This window comes from Pogoniulus pusillus, chromosome 1, assembly GCF_015220805.1.
Source record: "Pogoniulus pusillus isolate bPogPus1 chromosome 1, bPogPus1.pri, whole genome shotgun sequence".
NCBI lineage: Eukaryota > Metazoa > Chordata > Aves > Piciformes > Lybiidae > Pogoniulus > Pogoniulus pusillus.
Window position 1 is genome coordinate 27,846,018 of NC_087264.1, and position 26,748 is coordinate 27,872,765.

The 26,748-nt window shown below is 44.2% G+C and overlaps 2 protein-coding genes across 3 annotated transcripts in view; one reads left to right on the forward strand and one right to left on the reverse strand.

Annotated features, from left to right (window-relative positions):
• The window catches only part of ITPKA (inositol-trisphosphate 3-kinase A), a 43,674-nt gene extending 37,139 nt beyond the window's left edge, over positions 1 to 6,535 (forward strand). For both annotated transcript variants that reach the window (XM_064146059.1, XM_064146060.1), the window contains 3 exons: positions 81 to 182; positions 1,525 to 1,596; positions 2,462 to 6,535. In XM_064146059.1, coding sequence (XP_064002129.1) covers positions 81 to 182; positions 1,525 to 1,596; positions 2,462 to 2,665 — 378 coding nt within the window. In that variant the 3' untranslated portion in view covers positions 2,666 to 6,535. The remainder of the gene's footprint in view (positions 1 to 80; positions 183 to 1,524; positions 1,597 to 2,461) is intronic.
• A 3,711-nt stretch (positions 6,536 to 10,246) lies between these two features.
• The window catches only part of LTK (leukocyte receptor tyrosine kinase), a 175,688-nt gene continuing 159,186 nt past the window's right edge, over positions 10,247 to 26,748 (reverse strand). Inside the window, 8 exon segments of the mRNA XM_064146069.1 lie at positions 10,247 to 12,308; positions 13,051 to 13,141; positions 13,486 to 13,620; positions 15,134 to 15,235; positions 16,605 to 16,697; positions 19,702 to 19,799; positions 22,106 to 22,235; positions 24,859 to 24,923. Of these exon segments, the coding sequence (XP_064002139.1) occupies positions 11,532 to 12,308; positions 13,051 to 13,141; positions 13,486 to 13,620; positions 15,134 to 15,235; positions 16,605 to 16,697; positions 19,702 to 19,799; positions 22,106 to 22,235; positions 24,859 to 24,923 (1,491 nt within the window). The 3' untranslated portion in view covers positions 10,247 to 11,531.

Sequence of the window (26,748 nt, forward strand, 5' to 3'; positions counted from 1 at the left end):
TGTTGGTGGTTCAGGAGGACTGACTGATGAGGGGAGTGATGTGTGTGTGATCTAAACAGTCTTTGTGCATTTTGATGCAGAAGGCAGATGGGACGTGCAACACAAACTTCAAAACTACAAAGACACAGGAGCAAGTTCTACAGGTTTTTGTGGAGTTCATTGAGGGCAACACAACTATTCTGGTGAGTGTAAGCTCCTTGGGTTCACTGATCTTTGACCTGATGAACTGGCTTCAGGGCCATGCTTCTCTTGGTACCAGAAAAATTAATTCAACAACCAAGTAAGAAAATGTTTTTTGACTGCCAGTCCCCCTCATCAGCTGGAGTGGACAGGGGGACTTGGTGGGCTGTGAGCAGTACTTGAGCTGACAGACCTGGTCTCAGCCTTGCCCTGAATTCATCTTGAGTACCTCATGTTAAGAAAATACGAGTCGAGCTAACTTTACAGGTTGCCATCGGCTTCGACCATGGGTGTCAGAGGGGTGCTGATGTCTAAGAAAGGACTGTGTTGGCAGGAAAACTTGAGATATGGGAATTCATTCTGGAGAGGATGAAACCAGAGCATGGGGGCAGGAAGTGAGATTGGTGGCTGGCTGTGCTCCGAAGTGTGAGACTCGCCTCGAAGAGAAATTCCTGTGTGCTGCTTTGGGGCTAGCACAGCAGGCGTGTGGTAGATGGCATAACACATCTCTTTGGAGCTTCAAAGGATGACATGGTGTTTGCTGCAGTGTGGAAGCTGTGAAGAAGGCAGATTAGCCCTCCAGGAGGAGTGTGCTTGGTAGCGCAGGGCAGCATGAAAAATCTTTTCTAGAGCTTTATGCATTAAGCCTTGGGTTTTTTGGTGGTGGTTTTGGGTTTTTTTAATTCCTACGGTGTTTTTATTCTCCACCCCACATGCTTGGAACCTGGTCTCTCTCTAGCACAGCTTAATTCTCTTTTCACTCTGGGGAACTGAAACATTTGTGATTGCTTGAAACTTTTTTTTTTCTTTATTAAAAAGCCAAAAAGGGTGTGTGTGGGAAATGTTTCTCCTCATCTAAAGCAAGGCAGATGAGTGTGCTTGTGGTAACACATACAGCAGAGGGACTTCAGTCTATTCATTCACTGTCAATCACAAAATGGTAGGGGTTGGAAGGGACCTCTGGAGATCATCTCTTCCAACCCCCCTGCTAACACAGGTGCACCTAGATGAGCTTGCACACGAATGTGTCCAGGCAGGTTTGGAATCTGAACAGAGAAGGAGACTCTGCAGCCTTTCTGGGTAGCCTGTTCCAGTGCTCTTGCACCCTCAAAGTGAAGAGGTTTTTCCTTAAGTGCAAGTGAAACTTCTTGTGTTCTAGTTCATGAAAGTTTGTTGAAGTCTGTTTTCAGATTGACTTTTGACTGATGAGCTTACTGTTTGGAGGGACCTTTATCCTAAAATGAACACGGTCTTTTCACCACATTGCCTCCTGTACACAGAATATCTGCACTTGCTCTTTACTTGAATGTTTACGAGTTGTTGTTTTTTCCCCTTTTCTTCCAGAACAAATACCTCAAACGTCTGCAGGAAATTCATATCATTCTTCAATCCTCAGACTTCTTCAAGCGACATGAGGTGAGTGCAGCACTGTGGAGGTGCATTGCTGCTTCCTTTGGTCCTTTAGAGGTAGTAATTTAGAGTAGCCTGCTGTATTAGCAGGCAGGAGTTTGTAGTAGAGCTAATCTATGTTAACAACACAGCTGCCACAGAGCCTCCATAATGATGGCACAGAACATTAAACCAGTCTGAGGAATAATAAATCCTCCTATCTTTATGTCATCTCAACACTTAGAGCTCTGGGCCACTGCAGGAAATGATTTGTGACTACCAGTCTCCTGTGGTTTCTCTAATCTTGGAGTCTTCCAGTGGGAATCTTTACAGGAAGCTTGCATTTGGTAGCTTAGCATTCAGCTGGCATTTGACAATTAAGACTCTATTAGTGCTGCTGGATTTATGTTGAAGCACTGTGTGATTCTGCTCTGTAATGCTCTCCTTGTGTGCCTTGCTGTGGAGGAGGCACCATTAGCATTGTAAGTTCTGCTTGTTATAGCTCATGATTTTGAGGTCAGACGTTTCATTTTACCTTGAACCTTTTCCTCTGTGTTAACCATGGGTCGTAGCCTTTCTTTGGAAGTAGCCTCTGGATTTTTTTTACGGGATTGCTCAAACTGAAACCTGCTGCCAGATGAACTGGGGAATTGTTTTTCTCCCTCTTGTTTACTGGGTCCCTTTTCCTGCTTACCTGCCCATTGGTATGTTGCTGATTGATACGCTTATGCAGATGGGGCATGTGAATTGTCAGTGTATAAATGCAGTCCAAAGTCTGTTGGGTTGCAGGTGAGAGGGTTACCTGAGAAGGCCATCTTAGTTGGAAGTGTTAAGTAATGGTGGGAGAGTTCAGGATGTGTTTTCAGCCACATCATTTCAATCTGTCTTCCAGGTCGTTGGAAGCTCACTACTTTTTGTACACGATGGCACTGGGAATGCCAATGTGTGGCTGATCGATTTTGGAAAGACCACCCTTCTCCCTGACGGGCAGACACTGGATCACAGGATCCCCTGGCAAGAAGGCAACAGGGAAGATGGGTACTTGTTGGGCTTGGACAATTTGATCGGCATCTTGGAAAGCATCACTGAAAGATGAGTTGAGAACAGCACAAAACTTGCAGGGCATCTCTGTAACTTTCTGCTCTACTGGGGTTGCTCAGTTAGAAGGAAACCTGTAACTTCCTTCAAACTCCTGAGGTGGTCAGAGCAGAGGGAGCTGCATCCAGAACTCAGCACTTAGTGAACAATGACTTTGCATTGGCCCTCCATGAACTTCAGTAACTCCAGATTGGTCTGTATTGTACCAGCCTCACTTCGGACTGGTTCTCAGAGAATGAAGATCTCCATACTCAGGAATCACACCAGCATGAGTCAAGAGGTCTGTGTAGTAAACCAGAATGATTCTGACTTCTGTCAAACAGATGGGACTCCAGTTTACCTCTGAGTGAGCCAGAGCAAATGCTTAAGGATTCAGGGTAGGAATAACCATTTTTCAGGGAATTGCATAGTTTTATAACTCCCTCCTCACACATGCACACAATTGCAAGTCTCCTTGCTCCCTTGTACACTATAGGTTGGACCAATAATTTGTGCTGTGCTGTATTAGTGTGCACAAGGTGGAAATGGGTGGTGATAACAGGGAGGCAGCAGTTGGTGGTGGCTGGATGTGGAAACTGCTGTTCACATTCTTTCTCTTCCTCCCTCCCCTCCCCTCTATTCGCTTCTATCCAGGAACAGCCTTTGATTTTTATGTAGCCTCTCAAGAGATTACAGATACTCTAGGGGGAGAATAGCAACCCATTGTCTCCAAAAACATTTGACTTTCAGCCTGGGTGGGCAGTTGGAAAGTGCCTACCTTGGCAAGTGTGGCCTCTTGCAGCTGAACTGCAGTTCTGAAGATCAGACCAGGGAAATAATGCTTTTTTTTTTTTACAAGGGGGCCTCTGTTTTTAAAGATTAACTCCCCTGCACATGTGGACATGCACACTAGTGGCCAGCAGCCAGTGTGATCTCTGAAGATCAGGGTTTGGCTTCTCTCTAATGCACATGGCCACCTTCTCTTCCCACATAGGATGCTGCCACTGAAGTGCGTAGACTGGCACAGCGGTTGGGAAAGGGAAGTTTCTGCATTCACAGCATTACACTAATGATAATTCCCAGGCATCCTTCCTCCCACGTATCAGCTGTTAACTCAGAGCAGGTTGGGGGAAGGACTGTCAATGTATTGCATCCCTAGTACCCATCTGGACTGGTGGGGCCATCTGTGGTTTGTTCCTTTGCTGCGGCCCAGGCCCAGCCGCAGAAAATTCAGTGTTGAGGTTGAAGAAAGACTGAAGCGATTGCTCATAATGGCTTCCCTTGGTTGCCCCATGTCACTTGAACAATTCTTTAAACCCTAGCAGTGTAAGTACTATCAATATTCACATCCTCACTCACGTTCCAGATTTTAACATTGATAATGTGATGATGCAGTTTTCTAACTGAGAGCAAGACTTACATTTACTATTTGATTGTTAATCCCCTTTCAACAGCTAAAGCCCAGCAATGCACATTGAGTGGAGCCTGCCGTCTCTTGCTGGCACTCTGGAGAGATTCTGAGAACTTCTTTAGGATACATGAAGGTGACTCCATGGTTTGGGAAACTATTTCAGTAACAATTGTGATTGTGAGAAAAAAAAACAGTGGAGTTCAGAACTGGAGTGGAATCTATGTATAGTGTCTGTAGTTAGTTAGATTTGAAGAGCCTAAAACCATTTCAGAAAGGAGTTACTTTAGCACACTACTGTACTGAGCAAGCAGTCAGCATTAATGGCTTTTTCATCACCTCTAAACCAAACAGCAGTATTAAAAATTCAGGCTCTTTTGTGACCTGAAAGCTGGATGACAGAGCAGGTTCTGTCAGAGGTAAGACATGTTGGAAATGTTTTCATTCTAAACCTGAAGTTGTTTGAAACTTATTTTTTTGCAGATAGTTCTGTGGCCTCCCAGACTCCCCCTCAGTTTTATTTTCGTGATGGTATGTTAGTGAAGTTTCCACTCAGATATTTCAGAGGTTTTACACCTGCCTTTTTTTTAGGTGACAGCAAGCCTGCAATAGTGAGCACAGGTCACAACATTCTAGATGCCTCCTAAGTTTTGAACTATGAGATGATGCAGTTATCTGTGGCAAATTTCATACAATTAAAAAAGAAAGTGATCCTCCTTTCCTGCAGCCAGCAGGCCTGGTCAGTTAACCAGCAAATGCTCAAGGAGAACAGAAAGTAAATAGGTCTTAGGGGAAGAACTTAAATAACTGTGGCTTCCTTATGAGGCTGCAATTGCAAGCAGCCCCTACCATACTTTAAGCAAAACAAAAGAGAGAAAAGTTAGCAGTGAGACGGTTAAGGTGATAGAATTCCTTAGTGGTTAGCCTAATTAATCTTCAGACTTGAGTTTCTTTTACTCTGTTACCACAAATGTGAATCTTTTGCATCAGTGTAACTTATTTTCTGGGGGGTGGTTGGATTTAGAGGGTACAAGATGACGCTTACCTGTTAGAATGTTGAGTTTGAGGCAAACTTCTAGAATGATTGCTCATTTCTAAGGGAGAACTAGCAGTGATGTGGTACCAGTTGCTTCAAAAAGACCCCAAAACTGCTGCTATGATCTGAGTGGCTTAGTCTGTGGTCTTGGTGGGGAAACATGCAGAATGATCCATTCTTCTGCAGTAGTTGAAAAGGTCAGAGAAAAAAACAAATGCCCTCCTGTGGCAGCCCCTGGTCTGGAAACGCATTTTGGATGATAAGTGGTTGTAGCAAGCTAGTTTTGAAGTTTTGGCTTTCTAAGGGATTAGAAGCCAGAGTCTGCTGCTGCTGTTATGGGAAAGGAGAAAAAGTGGCAGCTTCTTATTTGCAAACTGCAAGCGCAGGACTGCAACTGAGCCCTGGAGCGGTAAGGAGTTGGAGCCTGAGCTCACGAGCAAACTACCACAAGGTATATTAGATACCTCGATTTGTTCACATCAGGTGGCCCAGAGTGCCTGTCTGTGTACGCTCAGTGGCTAGCGTGAGGAAGCAACGTAGCTGCCGTTCACCATGGATGATGAACAGGCACATAACAGAGAAGTGCTGATGCATGATAACTGAGGTGCTTGTTCACAGACAAGTCCAGAATGTAGTTTTTGAATGCCTCTGCTGAGATAGATATGGCCTCACTGTGGGGGCACTGAGAGCACAGGTTAGTTTCCACAGCATGGTGAGATGTGGTAGCCCAGAGGCACTTTGGTGCTGAACCTCTGACTTTAAACTCACTAATTGGAGGCAGCAATGCTTACTGCTGTAGCTGCTTCTTTCCTCTGGGATCTAGCAGTAGGACTTTTCTCCCTCAGCTTTGCCAGTGATGGCAGTTTTTTGGCCTTGGACAGCTATCCTAGGCCTCAGTTTTGTTCCCATTTTACAGATGGGGATGGTACCTACTTACCTCACAGGAGTGGTGTGAGGCTGTCTGGTCACTTCAAGATGCTGTGAGATTCTTTGGAGGAAGGTGCAATATAGAAAGAAATGCACAAAGAGATACATCAGCTAAGTAAGTTTAAAAATGATGGGTGCTGGAGCCCTATAAGGATACATATTTGGATGAAATGTAACCAAAGTGGTAAAAATTAAATCCTTCTTAATTTTCCATGGGGGGAATTGATGCAGCATCTGATCCAGTTCCTAGTACAGTGAAAGCTTTCCATGGGAGTTGGACCGAACCCGTAAGTATCTCAGAGGGCTCTTGCTATTTTATTTTTTTTATTGCTGTTGTTACTATTATTTGTTATTATTAAGGTACTGAGATCAAATAGCCTGTATCATCCACATGCATCCGTTTCTGAACACTACAATGCAAAGCTGACCATGGTCGCTTTACACGTTGACTGTATTGGTTGAGTGCTTGTTACTCTGAAGTGTGTATGCTACTAAATAAATGAGACTGAAGGAAAAAAGACATCCTCTGTGATCTTTTCTTGAAGGATTTCCTTAGGGATGGGACAAAGCCTATGTATTTCAGCATTCCTCGTGCTTTTAGTCTTCACCATCTACTACTTCCTAAAACGAAACCAGTTCTAAAACATCTACAAGTTAACATTAGAGCTTGGTTTCAAAAGGCATGTCAGTGTTGAAGCCTGATCCACACAGAGCCCCACAGCTTCCTTACAGGTAAGCTCTGTCTCCAAAAATTCAGTGTATAGTCTACAGTATATCCAAAAATTGTACATCAAAAGGCACTTGGCAGACTCTGACCTGTGAACTGTTCCAGACAGTTTTGTGTGGCAGCAGGGAAGACGCAGTCAGTCCTCCAGAACTGGCAGACATTTCACAGCAAGAGAGAGCACCCTCTTACCTGTGAGTAAAGAGTACTTAGCAGAAAGGGAAACAAATAGCCATGGCGAGCATCTCTATTTTGTGTTGCAAGTGTAGCAGTGCACGCTTGTCCAGCTTTCAGTTGCATAGAAGCTGTGTCACCTACTTATATACTGTAGTCACCCACAAAATGCCCTTGGCAAGAAGTGCTGCCATGGTCAGAGGTAATGACAAATCAGAACCAGTTTGACTCAAAAAACACCGTGTGGTGAGATGGGAAGATGTTAACGATGTTGTGTCATGCCTAAGGTCTCTGCGTCAGACTGAGAAGGGTCGGCAGCCAGAAGAAGAGAGCACAGCCATGTTTGCAAGGCAAACTATCTTCCAGCGCTCTGCTGCTTGAGGGTCTGAAGAGGTGTGGTCCTTGGCTGACACAGCTGTGGAGATGCAAGTATGCTGGGGAGAACTGTTCTCCCAGCAGCAGTGTTTTCTTCTCTTTGGGGTAAGTAGTGGGAAGATATTGGAGGTGGAATAAGTTATGTTTGAAAAGCCTCTAACTATTTCATTAGACTTGCAAAGCTGCCTTAGTGCACAGCTGCCCATTGGCAAATGAGTGGGGAACTTAGTAAAAGGGTTGATATGAGGGGGCCACCTTAAATCTGTGCTGTTAAAAAAATCTGTTACTTTAAAGATAAATGGGGATGAAAAAGTAATCAGAAGTGAGAATATCAACCAATGCAAAAAGAAAGCAGAGAAAGGCAAAATGAAATTTGCATTGCTATCTAGCTCATCTTTCGTACTTCAGTTCCCTCTTTAAAATGTAGATGTGAGGCTCTATGAAGCAACATAAAATACTAATTCTGAGCCCAGAGGGGAGTAAAAAAGCCAATAACTCTAGACACAAATCTAAAACTAAGTTGGTAACATGTTAGAAGACAGCCAGCCAGCAGGACAAGCAATTTGTGATGATCCTGTAATGGCTGATTCTGCAGTGAGAAAGTGTTGGAAGACTTCACATACGTTACAGGATTGAACCAATCCCAGATCTTCAGCTCCCTCCCTCTAGGAAATTAAATCAGATTTTTGACTTTCAGTTGCCAAAGGAATCTGATTTTGATACTGTGTTCACCTTATGATACTGTGTCTCCTGAAAAACCAGTTTCAGTCAAGTTGTGTCTTGTAATGGTAGCTTCTGAGCACTGTCGGTTCTGTGACTGTGAACAGGACGTTTAGTCTCAGAACTGCAGGGCTGAAGGTTGTAGTGTGTGTCATGGCATTTGTTACTTCTCTTTTTGGGTAGTGTGGTTTGGACAGCATGTAACATTTCATTGTTGCAACCTGAGCAATATTAGCATGATTTTCTCTAGGTTATTAATTTTAAATTCATTATCTATGAGGACTTTTTAAAAAGCAGCTACAAGATCAGTTATGCACAGAAAATCTGTCAGTGACTCATGGCAGCTGTGCTGACAGAAGGCAGTTTACCTTTAGTTCTATTTGAAGGAGTTAAGACCTTATATAAAATTCAGGTTGCTAATACAAATACTTTTAAAATTCCCAGTTCTTTCCTTTAGTGCCCAGTGGGTGCTGGCAGCTGCATGTTCTGTCTGCATCTGGCTCAGTGTATCCCAGTGCTATGTGTTGGTGGAAATCAGCAAAGTCTGCTCTTACAGCTGCCCTTCCACACGCTGCTCTTGGTCACTGTCAGAGATTAGGTACTGGGCAGGATGGAGTTTTTTATTCTGGCTCAACACAGCTTTAACTAGCCTCTTCCTGTAAATAAAAAACCTCAGAATCACAGAATTTCTTAGATTGGAAAATACCTTCAAGATCATCAAGTCCAATCATTAGTTTTGCATTGACAAGTCCTTGACTAAACCAAATCCCTCAGCATTACATCTAATTGCTGTGAATTGCTATGGTTGGAAAGGACTACCATGATCACTCAGTCCAACCTTCATTCCAGCATCCTTAATCACTAGACCAGAAAATGCAGCTAGTCAGTGGAAAGAGGAGTTTGTCCAAAGTGCTGCAGCGCTCTGGTTTTTTTAATGAAATGAAGATGTATCTGTAGCAGTGCCACAGCCAGTCTTGGCTAACAGAACTGTGCCCCTCTTCAGTGGCCTACCTTGTTTGATCACTATCGACCTTCCTAAAGTCATTATGGTGAGGCAAGTGCTGTGTACGCAGGAATCAGTGGCAGCTCGGGCTGGGTGACCACATGGAGAGCAGGGCCTCTGTCTGCTGCATGCTGGAATCTTACGGTATTATGTAGTCTTCTGCATGTCAAAAAAACGAAGGAATGTCTTGTGCCTGCTACTTCATAAGAGGTCTGCAGGAAGAAAAGGTAGTGGTGTTAACTTCCTGTGGCTTCTGAACAACTTGGCCATCAATAGGAGTGGGCAATTGGAGAGGAGTGAAATACTAAGGAGAACTAAAGAATTTCAGTGAGCCTGCAAAGGCATGGCCATGGCCACCAGTATTCTGCTTGGAGTAGTACCTGTTGCAAACAAGGGTTGGGAAGTGGTCTGGTGTCACATCCACTGCATCTCAACTAGGGTCACTGTGCTCTACTATGGCCTTATCACAGATGTAGGGAGGAAGGTGCTGAGTTGCTAACACCCAGTCACAATGTTGAAGAGGTTTTTAGCTTACCTCAGGGTGTGGAACCAACCTACTACTGAATAGGGCTAACATAACCCAAAAGGTATGGATGTTGAAGATAAAGTGATGTTCTTCCAATTAGCTGAGAGCAGATTTACTCTTGACCAGCATGGTCCAGAGGTGGCAAGCCTGAAATGTGACCATAAATGTTAGTCGCTGCAAGAAGAGATAATGTGAAAATTTCCTTGCTAACTGTGCTTTCCTGCCTCCTTTAACTGGGCTGTAACAGTTCCTGGACGTAAGATAGAAGAGGCAATGAGGTAAACATGAGAGAAGCCAGAGAGCTAAAGCAAAGGTGAAATGGAAAGAAGAGCAGGATGCATGGTTAGCCACCTCCCTTGGTCACTAAGCCCATCAGTCCCCACACCACTCCTAGAATTTGCAGGTAGAAACACCTCTGTTCTGACCGTCTGTCATTTCACATCGACTTGAGTTGTTTCCATTCCATAGGAATCACTGTGAAAGGTGCCCATCCTCATCACAGAGGTCTGGAAAGGACAGTATATAAAACTACTCTGAAGTCAAAGACCTAAAGCTATAGGAAGCTTAGAACAGATACAGAACCAAAGTCTACACCTGATATCTCACCACAATAGCTTGATGATTCATGAGGCAGTGTGTAATTCACCACTGTAGGTTGGCAGTGCAGCAGTCCAGAGTGGGACAAAGACAAAATGCTTCCGAGACTGTTGAGGCTTAATCCAAAGTGTTTACTTTTCCAGTCTCCTCCTTTGCAGGCTTTAACCAGTAAACATCAGTTTAGGCTGAAGGGCACATCTGTCTTCAAATTAAGCAACAACTGCCTTTATCAGCAAGTCTGTAGGCCTGCCAGGTGAGAAGTGGTGATGTCCTGACCAGGTATGCAAAACCAAGTCATGATTTTAGCTTTCTCAACTGACTGAACTATTCTACCTTCCTGTGCAGTGGGCACTGTAAGGTGCTTGTAGTAGATTTTCCTTCACTCCCCCCATCTCTTGCATCGCTTTGTTCCTGCCTTAAAGAGTTGGTATTAAAACCAAGGGGAGCAGCAGTGCACCAAATATTGGACAGTTACCTGAGAACCTCAGCTTAACGCTTACCAACACAGCACAGGAAATAACTGCTGAATGTCTAAGTACTTGCAAAACTGAAGTCCATTAAAAGATATGACCTTCCCTTTCTCATCGCACCATGAGCTCAGCCTTTCTTGAAAAACCACTTGCCCCTTCCACACCAGGAGCTGAGGAATGTGACACCATGAGACAAGCAGCACAATTTCCTTCTCTACTCAGAGGGATTCTATCAGCTCCACTAAGCAGTTTTTTGTTAATAGCACATTTATTTTCCTCTTCATTGCTTGTTTTCAAAGCACATGCTCAGAGGAGCCTGGATTGGTTTTGTTTTTCTCTCATCCTTCCTGTTGCTTCCAATTTGAGCAATAGCTTCACTGCTATGTTTTTTCATGGGATCTGCTAGTAAATCTGATGCTGTTATTTATTTACCTCTCTTACGGAACATCATTAGTAAGTCAGTCAGTCATGGGGACTGTCAAAAGCTTTTGGGAACATAGCAGCCTATGCAAACTGGTTGCTGCTGGCACAGCATTTGGGTTTGGTTTCTTCAGTCAGAAAGAAGCACAACATGTGTCAGTCAATTATGTCCACCCAAATGCTGGGGTTGGATGGTAGGTCCATTTCTTTTCACCTGAGCAGACTGAGAAGTCCTTTCATTAAGTGTTGTATTCCGAGTCAGAGCAGCAATGCCCTTGTTCTCCACCTCTAAGCTGGTTCAGTGGAACATATTTGATGGACAGAGATAGAAACGCAACTGTCGTTAACGATCTGCAGCTCCAGAAGGTAGGAGGAGGAAGCAGAACATTGCTGATGTTGAAACACCACCCATCTGAAGGAACTTAACTGGAGGAGGAAGTAAGTGAAATAGGAAGCAGTCCTTCCAGGAACACACGCTCCCTAACCTGTGGAAGAACTGTTTCTGTTACACTGGAGTAACACTGAGGTCATCTGACAAAGACAGACCAGAGTCCCTCTCTCTCGCTGTTCTCTCTGTTTTATACAGAGGCTTCTCCTCTCCGTGCAGGCTGGAGCTCCTGAGCACGGCTGCTCTGACCTCTGCCAAAGCTGATGGCTGGTGGTCACTGCTATAGCACAGGTCATCATAAGCATAATTCACATTGCCACAGGGGAAAGCCTGGAGTTTCACCAGTTCAACCCCACTGATCTCCATGTGAGGGCAGTTGTTTCGACTTGGAGATGACGGAGATGCCCGTGAGCTAGGAGAAGAGCTGCAGTTCCCATCAAATCCTGAATCTTCTCGCTCTGGAGCTGCTTTCATCTTGGAGCCAGGGCTGAAGTGACAGATGTTTTCTAGCACCCACGAGCCATAGGTTGGGTTCCAAAGATTTTTCGTTTTGTTTTTAAGTCTGTGGCTTGGTGGATTGCTAAGCTCCAGCTTCTGGTTCGAGCTCTGCTGAAACCAGGACCCACTGTTGAAATCGTTGAGGCATGGCAGGCTGGGCCCTCGAGTGGTCCGGTTGCTCAGGTTCTCTACCAGTAGCTCTTGTGGACACTGTACAAGTTTGTGACCAGCATGGTGGGAGTCCAACATTTTAGGTGTGGTCTGAGGTGTGAGAGAAGGGCTTACTAAGAGGGGCACTACCCCACTGGAAATGTTGGGGCGCATAACTGTACTCCCTTCATCCTCTGGTGCAGGGCCGCACTCCATGGGCAGCTCAGTGTTGATCACATCAGGGTCCTGAAAAAAGAAGAGAGACAAGGCTCTGAGCACCTCCAGGGTGACAACTGTCACACTTGCTTTTTAAGAGAAATAGCTTTGAGAGCTAACAGGCTTTTGGCAGAGGCTGACAGCAGATTTGGGCAACATTCCTGCAGGTCATACAAGGTGCTGTGTGCCAGCTGGACCTCGCACACTGTTAGGGCCTGCAGAAATGCTCTCTAATCTACATCCTCCCTGTGGGCAGGGGTTGTGCTTTATTGGAATCAGTGGCTGAGCTGGGGGCCACTACTATGTAATTTCTCCCCTCAGGAGGCTGGATGCAGGCCTGTTGCTGTAAAATGCTACCAGATGGTAAGCTCACCGTGCCAACTCCTTTCCCACCTCCCCTCCATGCCAATTGAGCTGTGGCTTTTGAGCAACATTGGGCAAGGTCAGAAGGAAGACCTTGAAAGAGATTCTAAATACCTTTCCATCATAGAGTGAAGGGCATTTTGCTACAGAACAAGGTAAGAGCTGAAGGCATCCACTTGCACAGCAAACAGAATCATCTCATTTTGGCTGGGCTGAAGGTGGGTGAGTGAAGATGGATACTGGAAAACCCTGATGAAAAGAGCAGTTGAATCTACAGCACCACCACAACTGGGAAAGTAATTAGATGTGACTGTCACAACTCTTGTTTTGGGCACTGAAGCTAGTCTACTGCCTTTGGATAGTTGGCATTCCATGCGTTATCCTCCACCAGCATACTTAAGACCAGTACCTGTGTGCAATACTTGATTCTTTCCAGGATAGTGGAGAAGTTGGGCCGGTACTCTGGGCTGTGCTGCCAGCACTGTGTCATGATCCGGTACCTTAACACAAGTTTAAAAAACATGTAGTCAAGAAAGAGAACTGTGTACAGTGTGTTTCAGTGTGAAGTGGGCATGGGTCCAGAGGAGCTGCACTCAGCCCTAAGGAGGGGACGGCAAAAGCAGGTATGTAATTTCTGCATCCCGAAACAGCAGGAAACCACTGCTTAAAGCAAAGGCCATAGTGCTCTAAGCTGTACGTGAGAGGCATTGTCTCAAGAGACGTTCAATAGTACCCACCTAACAGCAGATGCAGTCGCTGTTCCCTCACTGAAGGTGTCTAGATGCCTTTGTTTAACCTATTCAATAGCCAGTATCTTTTGGCTTGTAGTAGGTAAAATACTTACACTGGTCCTGGACAGTTTTTTGGTGGATCCATTCTTCCTCCACTGGTGACAAATTCCAGCACTTCTTGATTGGTTTTGCAGGGGTAGGGCATGTAGCCTAGAGAGAAAATCTCCCACAGAAGCACACCAAAGGACCTGTGTCAGAAACCAGCCAACAATGCCAGTTAGGTTTCATTTGTGCTCCACAAACCTGGCATGAAGCTGTGGGGTTAGCACCACAGCAACAAACTTTTGAAGTTCTAGACCAGCTACAGTAGTGTACAGTTAGCATGGTTATGAGTCAACTTTGATATAAAAAAACCCAATCAATCAAAACATTTGCTCAAGCTCCAAAAGTAGCTTTGCAGAGGCTTCAAAATACTTGAATAATTCCAAAGTTGTTTTCTCTGCTGCATTTGTTATTCCTAGAGCAGGAAATTGCAGAGCACCCTTTGCTGTGTATGGTCTATCTGGAAACAACTGCTAGATCTGCCTTGGAGATTCCTACCTCACTTGGGAAGGCTCAAGATGTTTGAATTGGTGTTTGGGAAGAGGATGCTCAAGAATAAAATGTAGCAAGAGACACTCAGTGAAACTGAAAGGCAGGAGGATTTACTTGTTGTCACGATAGTGCTGCTCTCTTTTTTCACATCCATGGGTCTGTTTAGGCAGCGCCACTGAAAAGAACCAGGGGGGTCAAGAGGACTTCAGCAAGATGAGAATTTCAGGAGCCTATTTGCTGCAAAGGTGGAAGCAATTTCCAGTACACAAGTTACACTAAACTGTCACAGGAACTGCGGCTCTTCGTTTAGTGCTGGCAGCTCACAGTTGGGTGCTGATAAGCAATCCTTTGTCTTCCGGCATCACTAACAGCTTCAGGAAACTGGGTCAGTGTGGCATTTAAGGGAATGGCTCAGCACAGTGTATTGAAGCACTGTGCAGGGAGAGAGGAATTTGTAAGCAGCTGGAAACCTTCCATTCCCCAGCACCTGGGCATGGATGTGCTGCAGTGCTTATTTTAAAGAAAAATCTAATTAAATGAGGAGTCAATACATAAAGATTGGTTCTTCTGCAGCTAGCAAGGAATTCTGATCAAATCTGCTACAAATGAGTAACCCTGCGTGGTACAGGGAGTAATTTACATGATTACAGCAGGTCTTGCCACTGATAGGAACTGAGTGGCAGGTACTAAGGGATGAGGGAAATGTCTGATGGAATCAACTTTTAGTTGATACTTCTGGAGAAACTAAACCTGGCACTTCAGAGCATGGGTCAGTAGTCATTAGTGTTGGGTTGCCAGTTGGACTGGATGATCTGAGAGGGCTTTTCCCACCTTAAGGTTTCTAAGATTCTATAAAACTGCCTTATTTAATTTCTTGATTGCCTTTTTTGATAATCCACATGATGCATGGGGAATATTTATTACTTCTGGTTGCATTAGAGATTTTAATTCTTACTCAGAATCCTTTAGCTCTGCTTCTACTGAATGCAGAGGGAAGGTTTCTAATATTTTTCCAGGAAATGTTAACATTTTCTATGGCTCCTGATGAGAATTTTGTTGGGGTTTTTTTGTTTGTTTGAAGTTTTGTTTGGTTTGTTTTGTCTTAAGCAGTACATTTTTTTGACCCTTATCACTGAGTAGCAGAAGCGATTAAAAGATGTTTGTTACCAGGTATCAGTCTTGGAGGTGAAAATGCCCTCTAGAAAGGCTTCTGGGGGCATCCACTTGACAGGAAGCATGGCTCTCCCTCCCTTGCGGTAGTAACTTGCCCTATGAAAGATAAAACACAAGAAGAACGTCACACACTCTGAAAGGGTTCAGACATATAAAAGATCACCACAGCAACAGCAGCTAAGGACTGCACGTTGCAGCAGGGCCAAGTGAGGAAAGGGAAAAGTCAGTGACACAGATAGATAGTGCAGCCAAGCAGTATTTTATACCCTCTTTGTCCCTGGGATGGAAACTGAGGGTGTTGTAGGTGCCCAGCTGAAGACACTAAATTTTCCAATGCTTTACACAGCTTCTTAACATCATAAATGGCAAATTATGGTTGGTTGATTGTTTTTAATGTAAGGTTATTTAGAATTTACTAGCTAATAAGTTTTCCTGTGCTTGGTTAAGTGGCCTTATGCATTTGCAGTGTTCCATGAGGCCCAGTCTGGAATAAATGCAGTTGAAGTATATTGGCTAGTAGGCATAGATGTGTTAATTTACAGCCTGCTAACCCCACTTAGTTAACTGGTAATCAAATTCAGACACATAGTGGATGGTTCCCCTGCTTCAGATTCCATGAGACAGCTTGAAACAGATGATAGAATAGAATCATAGAACCATAAAATAGTATGGGCTGGAGGGGACCTCCAAAGGTCATCTAGTCCAACACTCACCACAGTCAGCAGGGATATCCTCAACTAGATCAGGTTGCCCAGAGTCCTGTCAAGCCTGACCTTGAATAGCTGCTGGGATGGAGCCCCAGCCACCTCTATGGGCAACCTGTTCCAGTGTTTCACCTCCCTCACAGTAAAGCACTTGTTCCTAACACCCAATCTAAATCTACTCTTCTCTAGGTTGAAGACATTGCCCCTCATCCTGCCACCACAGGCTTTTGTAAACTGTCTCTCTCCATCCTTCTTGTAAGCCCCCTGGAAGGCTGCTACTAGGTCTCCCCAGAGCCTTCTCTTCTCCAGGCTGAACAACCCCAGCTCCCTCAGCCTGTCCTCATAGCAGAGGTGCTCTGACCCCTTGATTATTTTCATAGCCCCCCTCTGGACCTGCTCCATCAGGTCCATGTCCTTCCTGTACTGGGGGCTCCAGACCTGGACACAGTACTTGAGGTGAGGTCTTCCCAGAGCAAAGCGGCAGAATCGCTGCTCTGGATCTGCTGGCAATGCTGCTTTTGATGCAGCCCAGGATGTGATTTACTTTCTGGGCTGCAAGTTCATGCTGTCTATTCATGTCCAGCTGCTTGACCATCAGCACCCTAAAGTCCTTTTTCAGAGGGCTGCTTTCTATCACCTTATCTCCCAGGCTGTACTGATAGCGAGGATTGTTCCAGCCCAGGTGCAGAACCCTGCATTTACTCTTGCTGAGTATTATGAGATGACCAAGTTATTCAGGACTGGAATGGCCTTTCACTTACCTGTAAATATCCCTGGCCATCCCAAAGTCACCAATCTTGGCTATTCGTCCTGCTCCAGTGCAGGTCAAAAGGCAATTTCTTGCAGCTATATCTCTTAAAAGAAAAAAAAAAAAAAAAAAGGAGTAATTATTAATTCTAATTCTAAAGTAGCTAAGGGAATAAAGAACATTGGACCTAGTCCTGCAAGTCTTAGTTGAGTCATCGTTACACAAATGAGAAGAGCCTTATTAAAAATAAGAAATTATGCCAGCTACATTATCATTTTAATTAACCACAATTCTTAAGCTGCATTCTCCACTCCCATCTCCTTTCTGTAAGGCAAAAGACAAGGTCTTTGTCAGACCAAGGAGAGACCTGGTCTTCTTGTTGTTTTTTTTCAACCACGTCATGACAGGTTTCTTTCTTGCACTGGCATCTCAGCAGTACCTCCATCAGTTACAGATGTCATGCTTTTGGCTTGTCTTAGTAAACTGCTTGAAAAGTCAATGTAGGACCAGATTCAGTAAACTATTGCTTTACTGCTTCTGGGTATCTCCTGTGGAACTAAGCAAAGCTACATATGGGAGCAGCAGTTTGCTTGTGACGAGTGGCAGCGACGATTGTGTGGCCAAGACTGAAGGCTTTGTGTTCATTTTAGATACACATTCTGAAAAGGAGCTCATTAAAAATCATAGCACTGGGAGGTGGTTGGGGGGCTTTTGTTGACTGCCAAGAAAAATGAGCTCCTTGAACAACTCACATGTTTCTTCCCACTTCCAGCCTTGAAAAATCTCTCAGGATTTGGAAATCAAGCTCAGTTTTGTCTTCCCTCATCAGCTGTGATTCATGTATGTTGAAGCTTGCCCCCAGCAGCATCTCCACAACTGCACCTTTTCACCCTAGGATACCTGCTGTCTGAAATGAAAATGTTCTTCCCTTCTCACCCCACCCTAAGCAATACTGACACCACTAATAGATACTAACACAGCACCTCAATTAAATCCCTTCTATATTAATTTCCTGAATTGTGGCTAAACCAAAACAAGTCCCTTCCCAGGCTGCATGTACCAGAGTTCTAAAAGTGCAAACATTTTCCCAGAGATATATGTATTTTTTTTAGGTAATATGCTGCTAAAAGAGTCAAACACTAGTTCTTCATCCCCTGAAATAGAGATTGATCTTGAGCAGTAACAGCTCTCCTGTCTATTTGTTGACATCACAGAATTAACCAGGTTGGAAAACAGCTTCAAGATCATTGAGTCCAACCTATCATCTAACACCTTCTAATTAACTAAACCATGACACCAAATGCCTCATCCAGTCTCCTTTTAAACACCTCCGGGGTGGTGAATCCACCACCTCTCCAGGCAGCCCTTTCCAATGGCCAGTCACTCTTTCTGTGAAGAATTTCTTCCTAACATCCAGCCTAAACCTGCCCTGGGTACAGCTTGAGACTATGTCCTTTTGTTCTGTCTTAAAGCTTCTGACATAAATGTCAGAAGCTTTAAAAGGTGACTGCTGGGCTCAGTGACGTGGTAAGAAAGCCAGGGAACATCTACCTGACAGAAGAAATGAAAATGGGTCTATTCTGTTGAGTTTCTATTGGACTTCTTACAGCATAAGAAAAAAACAGCCCTTGTCATAAATTCAATAGATCAGGGTAGCTTGAACTTGATGAAGGCTATCACAGTGGCAGCAAGAACTTAAACCAAAAAGAGTAAAACTGTAGCGTCTAACTGAGCTTCCAGTTAGAATAATAATGCTCTCAGGTGCCTGGTAGAAGATCCAAGAGCCAAAACTTTTTTGCATGCTCCTACTGCTCTATTTTAACGACAGAAAGCTCAAATCCTTTTTTCAAAGGCATTTAGCTATTGTTCCAACATAAAGGAGACTGAAAACTCTCAGCTGCTCTAGCCACAAAGCCGTAACACAGCCCATTGCTCAGTATCAAGGCTTTTTTTTTTGCTACAATTGCTGCTTCCCACTTGTTTCCCTCAGTTCCTCCAGTCTCTGCCCACTCTTGCCTAGCTCTGCCTCTGCTCTGTGCAGTGTCGTGCATGCGTACATGTGATGTGTGCGTGGGTGAATCAGTTGTCTACTTGCATAACTCCCAGGCTGCATGCAGGTTTAGCTGGATCCTGTGTGACCCTCCTGTGAGCAGGCCTCCACTTTCCTTTATACAAAAGGGCTGAACTCAGCATGGAGTTCAAACTCGAGAAGGAATTGAGTTGGATGCTATGCCTGAGAACATTAGAGACTGAAATAACTCTTAATCAGAAGCAAAGGAGTCTAACACCCAACTGGGAGTTTTAAAAGGCTACCTATAATAACCATTACCTCTTCTATAATACTTTCTTCTTATCTGAAGCCTGCCATATAATTTTTTTTTTCTCTACAAAAGAGGAAAAAGAATCAGGAACAAGCAAACACAGGCTCCCCAAGACCACAGAGCAGGTCAGCTGCTGAACCAAGAAGGAATATTTTGAGTCTTTACCTCCTATTAACCCTGTTCTACTTTTCTCTAGCCAGTGGTTCAAACCTGATGAGCTGTCCTATGCTGATGGGCTAGGGAAAACATTAAGATAAGAATTTCAGAAAAGAGAGAAATTATATGGACTCACCTTGCAAGCTAACACAGAGTGACACTACCATCTAGTGGACTACTGGATAATCTCAAATGTGCTTACATTGAAGGCACCTGAAAATTCACACTTGCAACTGCTCACTGCGAACAGAAGAGCCAGCCCTCCCTCCCTCCCTAACAGTGCAAAGAGCATCTCAGAGCCTAACACCTACCACAAACCAGTGACATCAGCCCAGACATCTAAGTACAAGCTTATATTGATAGAGAAAAATCTCTGTCTCCCCTCTGAAGATTAGTCCTGTCTTCACCATAAGGGTGGTGACACACTAAAACAGGCTGCCCAGGGAGGTGGTAGAAGCCCCATCTATTGATGTTTTTAAGGCCAGGCTCTATGGGCAACCTGACCTAGTCGAAAGTGTCCCTGCCTATCTTTGAGGTCCCTTCCAACCCTGACAATTCTGTGATTCGTTGCAAATAGCACGGTGTGAGCTTCATGCACCTTGAAACACATCAGAAGGGACTGTTACTCCTCACCTGTGGATGAAATGATTCTCTTCCAGGTATTTACAGCCACAGGCAATATCCCTGGCTATGTTCAGCAGGTCCTGCATTGAGAGTGTGGATGGCTGATTCTGGAAAAGGACATACAGAATATGTAAGGGAAGAACAGTGGAGGAGGAGCAGAATATAGTTCAGGCAGGGAGCAATTAGAGAGGGCCAGAAGAATGGAAAGGGGGAGACATACATGCAGTGTGGGTGAAGGGTTAAGTGAGCCAGAAGCAAAGAGAAACAAGCAAATCAAAGAGTTACAAAATTACTGAATTCTTATTTAGGACAAAAAAAACTTGCAGAAGATTTAAGTTTTCCAGAGCACAAAAAGTGCAAGCTGGTGAGAGATCCATGGCTGCACTGAACAGTCTAATAAAGAGAGCAGGGAGAGAACTATTTCTTGCTGGTGCTGGGATACAAAATCGAAAGACAGTCAGACTTCAAAGGTGAGATGGAAGAGAAGAACATACATCCACTTTGAAAGAGTTAATAAATTAATCGACAAAACTTAGCAGTTAACTTGGAGAGAGAGCAAATACACATCTCTGCACCAGCAGTCAGCACTCATCAGCTCCTACATTCTTTTGCAAGGACAGAGATTACCCTCAGGAGGAATGTGCTAAAAAGGGAGGCCTTACCACAGGACTTCAGGACTGGTACAAGCCCTTTACCATCAGCACTTCCCTGACTGAGAACACTGAAGTCATCTTTCTCCAGAATCCCACCATTAACTTCCCCACAGGGAAATTTCCTTGGTGCTTCTTCAGGAATTTGTGTACCTCTCGGGAAAGGTGGGGAGAAATTACTACACTGCTGATCAAAAGCCCAAGGAGTGTCTTGCAAATAGTTCTTTTTGAGGCTGCTTTTGTTTCTGGATGCTGTTATCACTGTAATTTCTCATGCTCAAGCCACATAACACACACTACTGCCATCGAGTAGTGGGTTTATTGGCTAGGCAAATTGTTGTACAAAGTTCTCTGACAAGGAGAGAAGTATGGAAGTTATAGAGTAGGCATTTCTGGAGAGGAAATTAAGAACAAGGAGAAATGGAACCACAGGCTTCCAGACCTCATCACTGCTGTGGGATCCCTCTGTCAGAAGGCTGTGATGGGCACACAATTCTCTCTTCAGCCAGGGAAATACATTAGTGACAGGGCTAGTTCTGGTTTGAAAATGTGTGCAGGGGCATTTTTGCCAGTACTAGGGGGGCTTCAGCTACTGCATTTGCTAACAGAACAGCAAGTTTGCTTTTGCATATGTGAAAAATAACAGTTGTTTGCATTAAAACTGTATGTACTATTCAGAGTATTTGTTATTCTCTGCTGCCCACAGACTTTATCTACTAACAGAAACTGTACAACTTTCAGTATAGATGCCAAAAATAAGGATCTACAAGTTCCTCCATCTGGGTGCTGCTATGCTGCTGCAAGTACATTTAATTAGTGCATTTATTCCTGTATGAAGACGATTAAGAGATTAAGCTTGATCTTTCAGCTACATGTTAATATAAACACAGGAGCATGCACACACAAGGCCGTATTGTCATAACTATGTGGGAGGCAGGAGGGAGGGTGTTGTATGGAGGAGAAGCTGTGCAACTGCGTTGTGTGGTGTAGGAGTACATCAGGCACCAGTTAGCCTCCTCCTGCCCTGTAGGCAGGCAGTACAGCCACCTCAGTACAAGAGGAAGCCTCCATTCAACTCTACTTGAGATCCCTATTTAACAGAGATGCCCAGGATCACACATTGCAAGAAAACATATCTAGAATCAGCTATTCATTAGAAGAACACGGGAACTAATTAATTCCAGAAGTTCACTGTACTTGGTTGGCAGCAATACAGTACTAGAAACCAGAGATAATCTGCAAAACACCTCAGGACAGTTTTTCGTAAAGGGTTGGGGTCTTTAAAAACAGAAACAATTGACTTGATAATTTAATTTGCACTGATTTCAATGCCTGTCACAGTACTATGTGCAGGTTCAGCTCTTCAACTGCTATAAATGTGTGCATGTCCATATGGCGCTGATGCACACCTGCTGAGGACCCTGGTACTACAAATTTGCACTACTGCTTATCAGTGCCATAACTTCAGCTCCTCAGACACTGGGGAAAGAAAGCCCCTTCATTTGCAGTTCGTTTGACAAAGAACTCTGGAATGGCAAGACAAGATTTGAACACTTCCCTTCTCAGCTAGCAAGAGTGGAATTCTGGCACTGCTTTCGTTTTCTCTCAGGGACATTTGCTCGCATCAAGCAGACACACATATCCAGAAGTTTACAGGGGCTGGGATGCATGACACAGCCCTGCTTGGCTTCAGTGCTTTGACCCAATTCATAAAAATAGACATACTAAAATCAACCACAGTCCCAGGAGGGAAGATATCTCACCATCCGGGGTCGATTCTGCCGCAGGAAGCTCTTCATATCTCCCCCAGCCATCAGCTCGAGCAGAATGAAGCGAGGCAGTGTCTGCAGACTAACACCAATGCACTGCACAATATTTTGGTGATTGAATTTACTGCAAAACAAGATCACAGCAACACAGAAGAGAAAGATAGCATTAGTACCTGACCAAGATCCATCATACTCACTGTGGCGTGGTCTTTGACAACCTGGATTGAAGCAAATCTGATACAGTGCAAGTTACCAAATAAATTCCTGTTTCAGGCATATAAAAATGCCTTTTTGTTTGTGCCTATGCCTGGCTTCACCCATGGAAAGCTTTCATCTTTTCATACCTTCTGTTGAAAGAAAAGCCGAGCTGTCTGTTTGTGGAGAGACAATGCAATAGATACCTGAGTGAAAGATGGGGTGATGTGAGAGGGCAAAGAAAGCTGTGAACTTAAAAACTGCAAATATTATTGGCATGTGTGGGAAAAAAAGTCCTGAGCAGTGAGGGTTTTAATTCAGTGTTATTTGAACTATACTGCTGTTCACTTGGATGGACTCAGCTAAAGAGAGGCTCAACTAATACCCACTGCAGCCGCTGCTTGTGTGGTGGCTTTCTGCCTCTTACAGAAGAAAGCTGAGACTGTCAAGAAGCTCAGTAAGCCTCAGTCATTAGAAATCAGCATCTTTCCTTGGATAGTGATTACCTGGATAATACAGGAACTAAAAATGGAAAGGAAGTTGGGGAAGCAAAAGAGTCTTGTGCTACTAAGTGAATCAAAGCACTCTGTAATCAATTGAAATTGCTCTTTAAGAAAACATATATCCTGTTCATCTGGCAGAGTTCTTGCAGGCTTCACAAAGTGGCTCTGTATCACGAGATTCATGCTTTAATAGCATAAAAACAGCATCCAGGTGTGAGCTGGGCCACACAATGAGAAAAGAAGCTGCACAAATTAAAAAAGGCCTAAGTTCTGATCACTTACAAACAACCTTGACTATACTATTATTTCAAAGTCATCCTTAACTGCATTATTGTTTTAATACTATGGATTTGGGTTAAAGAACTAAATTCCAGGACTGGAATACTTTAAAGCCAGGTGGTGTTAGGAAAGGCTTGCTCTTTTCCAGGCGAGTTTTACAGATCCCATAGCTCACTGTCAGGAGGTCACAAAGATGAGACCTTACAAAGGTTCTGTCAAGCTTGCAAACACATCAAAAGGCAGGAGACATCTAAGAGAAATGGCCACATTGGGAGAAGGGCTGTATTCCACCTGGACAAGCTACACACACAGCACTATATTCACTACCTTATCCCCATGGCTGTTTCTGTGAAAGAAAGGGAAATAATACAGGACCTTCAGTGCAAAGAGTGATTACGTACAGCAAACAGGTCTACAGGTAGGAAGAGCAAAAAGGCTGCACAAACACTCAGCGACCAACTGAAAGCCACAATGGGAAGAGCTGCCCACAGTTTCCCCTTCTTCAGCTGCCAAATTTGCTCTTACAGAAACTCTGACATTTGGTCACAAGAGATAATAAAATTTAAGCCCTAGATGCACCTCACCTCCTTGGTACACAGCCTGTGTTGTAGCACCCTGGTGCTGTTCTTGAAGAGGCTGAACTTCTGAGTCACTGCATATGTGGCTCTAAACATTAGCTTTCCTATCACTTTCCATTTCATCGTTGAAATCTTGTTTAGGCAAGTGCTTTGGGACATGGCTTGGACTTAGTAAGAGGGCCACAGGATTTTTTGACAAGGAAACCTTTTCAAATGCAGAACCTGCTTGTGCAAAATGCGTCTGAGCGTGACTGGCAGAAACAGCCAGTGGAAATGTTTGTTTAGGTGTTGTACTGGCTGTGGGTGAAATAGACTTAATTTTCTTCACGGGAGGTCATATGTAGGCCACATGTATTTTCTTCATGGGAGGTCATATGTAGGCTCTGGATTTGTGATTAAAACTCGGGAAGGGAACGCAGCTGGGACAGCTGACCCCAACTGACCAAAGGGATATCCCATTCTATATAATGTCACACTCAGTACTGAAAGCTGAGGGGAGAAAGAGGAAGCTGACTTGGAGTGACGGTGTTTGTCTTCCCAAGTCACCATTACACATGAAGCCCTGCTTTCTCTCAGGTGGCTGAACACCTGCCTGCTGGTGGGAAGAGCTGAATGAATTTACATGCCTCTGCTCATACACACAGCTTTTGCTCTACCTGTTATGCTTGGTTTATCTCAACCCATGAGTTCTCTTGCCCTTCTGATTCTCTTCTCCTGCCCCCTGCTGCACGGGACTGAGTTGCCTACTGGCATTAAACCACAACAGATGTGCAACAAAAGAATCTCAGTTACCTTATTTGAGGCAAGTAGCTTAAATCACTAACTCATATCCTACTAAAATGCCATCTGGTGAAAAATCATGTAACTATCAGGGTCAGAAGAGACTCCAAGGGCCACCCAGTTCCAGCCCTCCTGTCATGGGCAGTGACACCTCCCACCAGATCAGACTGTGCAGAGCCACATCCAGCCCACCTGGCCCTAAAAACCTCCAGGGATGGGGCCCCCACCACCTCCCTGGGTGAACCATTCCCTCATCCCACCACCTACATGGGGAAGAATCTCTTCCTCATGTTCAATCTAAATCTTTGCTGCATCTTCTTTCTGAACCCAAGCAAGTGGATAAATGGTTCTTACTACTTGCATTACTCTTTTGCTCCCTACTCATCATCAGTATAAAGACCTTGAACTATACCTGATTATCAGTGCTTCCATCAGGAAATCCATCTCATCCTGCTCAGAGCAGACTTCTGGTAGAGTCTGTTGGAAGGTGAACACAGAGAGGACAATCCCACCAAAGAAGGGAGAGCATTTAGGTGACCACCAAAACAAAAAGAAACAAACAAATGAAATAAACAAGAATGAATATAAAACATGAATGACTTCAGGAATCTACGAGGAGGGACTCATCTTGACTGGGCCACACATGCCCCATTTGGTAGTCAAAGTTAGAACAAGGAACAGCTGAAGTAGATTTTTTTATCATAGAACCACAGAATGGTTTGAGTTGCAAGGGACCTTTAAAGTTCATCTAGTCCATTCGCCCCGGGAGAGGAGACCAACCCCCATCTGGTTACAACTTCCTTTCAGGTAGTTGTAGAGAGCAATGAAGTCTCCCCTGAACCTTCTCTTCTCCAGGCTGAACAACCCCAGCTCCCTCAGCCTCTCCTCACAGGGCTGTGCTCCCAGGCAACCAGTGACAGAGCAAGAGGACGCAGTCTCAACCTGTGCCAGGGCAGGTTTAGGCTGGACATTAGGAAGAAATTCTTCACAGAAAGATGGATTGGCATTGGACTGGGCTACCTGGGGAGGTGGAGTCACCATCCCTGGAGGTGTTTAAAAGGAGGCTGGATGAGGCACTTAGTGCCATGGTTTAGTTAATTAGAAGGGTTAGATGATAGGTTGGACAATCTGGTTAATTTTGTGATTCAGTGACATCCTCCCTTGGCTGTCACAACTGAACCACATGCCAGTCTACCTCTGTTTGCCACTCTCCTGAGGTGTTTCCTCCAGTCTGGAGAGTGAAACTGCTTTGGGAAGTCACAGCTGCTGGCAAGTGTCTGCTCTGGGTTTCCATAAGCATTTGTTCAGTGCCACAGGGAAGCTGCTAACAACATGCCAGAATGAAGGATCCTCTCACCTTGTTTTTTTTGTTTTAGAGGGTTTTGAAAGACAGGGGAGGCTGAGGGCAGACCTCATCACTGTCTACAGCTACCAGAAAGGAGATTGTGGAGAGACTGCTGCTGGTCTCTTCTCACAGGTAAATAGTGATAGAGCAAGAGGGAATAACCTCAAGCTGCCACTGAGTAGGTTTAGACTGAACATTAGGAAACATTTTTTCACAGAAAGAGTGGTCAGGCATTGGGATGGGCTGCCCAGGGAGGTGGTTGAGTCACCAACCCTGGCTGTGCTTAGAAGTTCTTTGGATGTGGTACTTCAGGATATATTGGAAGGGGAACTTTGTAGAGCAGGAATAATGGTTAGACTTGGTGATCCTAGGAGTCTTTTCCAACCAGAATGTTTCTGTGATTTCTGTGACAGGAGAAACAACAATAGAACTCCTATTTATTAACGAAGGCTGCACTTTCTTTGTCTGAACTCATAGAAGTAGATCTGGTTCTCTGAGTCACAAGCTTAACTTCAAGGCTAACTGACAAATGCTGACACAACAGCAGTGATTTAATGGAAAGCCACAGCCTGTTATCTCTTGCCACTAATGACATGGATATTAGCAAGATATCACAGAGTCTATGCCCAGCAGCATATTTAACAGTGTGCAATAATAAGGGACTACCTCAAAGTTTCACATATAGGAGACAAACACTATTTCCAGTATAAAGGAAATGTGACTGAGAAACAACAAAACAATTAAATAGAACAAGGTCATGTGAAAACTTAGGAGAAAGTACTCAAAACCATTGAAATGCAGAATTAATAATTGTGACTATGAGTGCTTACTGTTTGCTGTCAAATAAATGGTTCATACTAACACTTGCCAAGGATTTATCTTCTTCAAACAAGACTTAGAAATCTCCTTCTGGTCTCCAATGTCCCCAAAATGTCTATTTATTGCAATTTTTTCCCC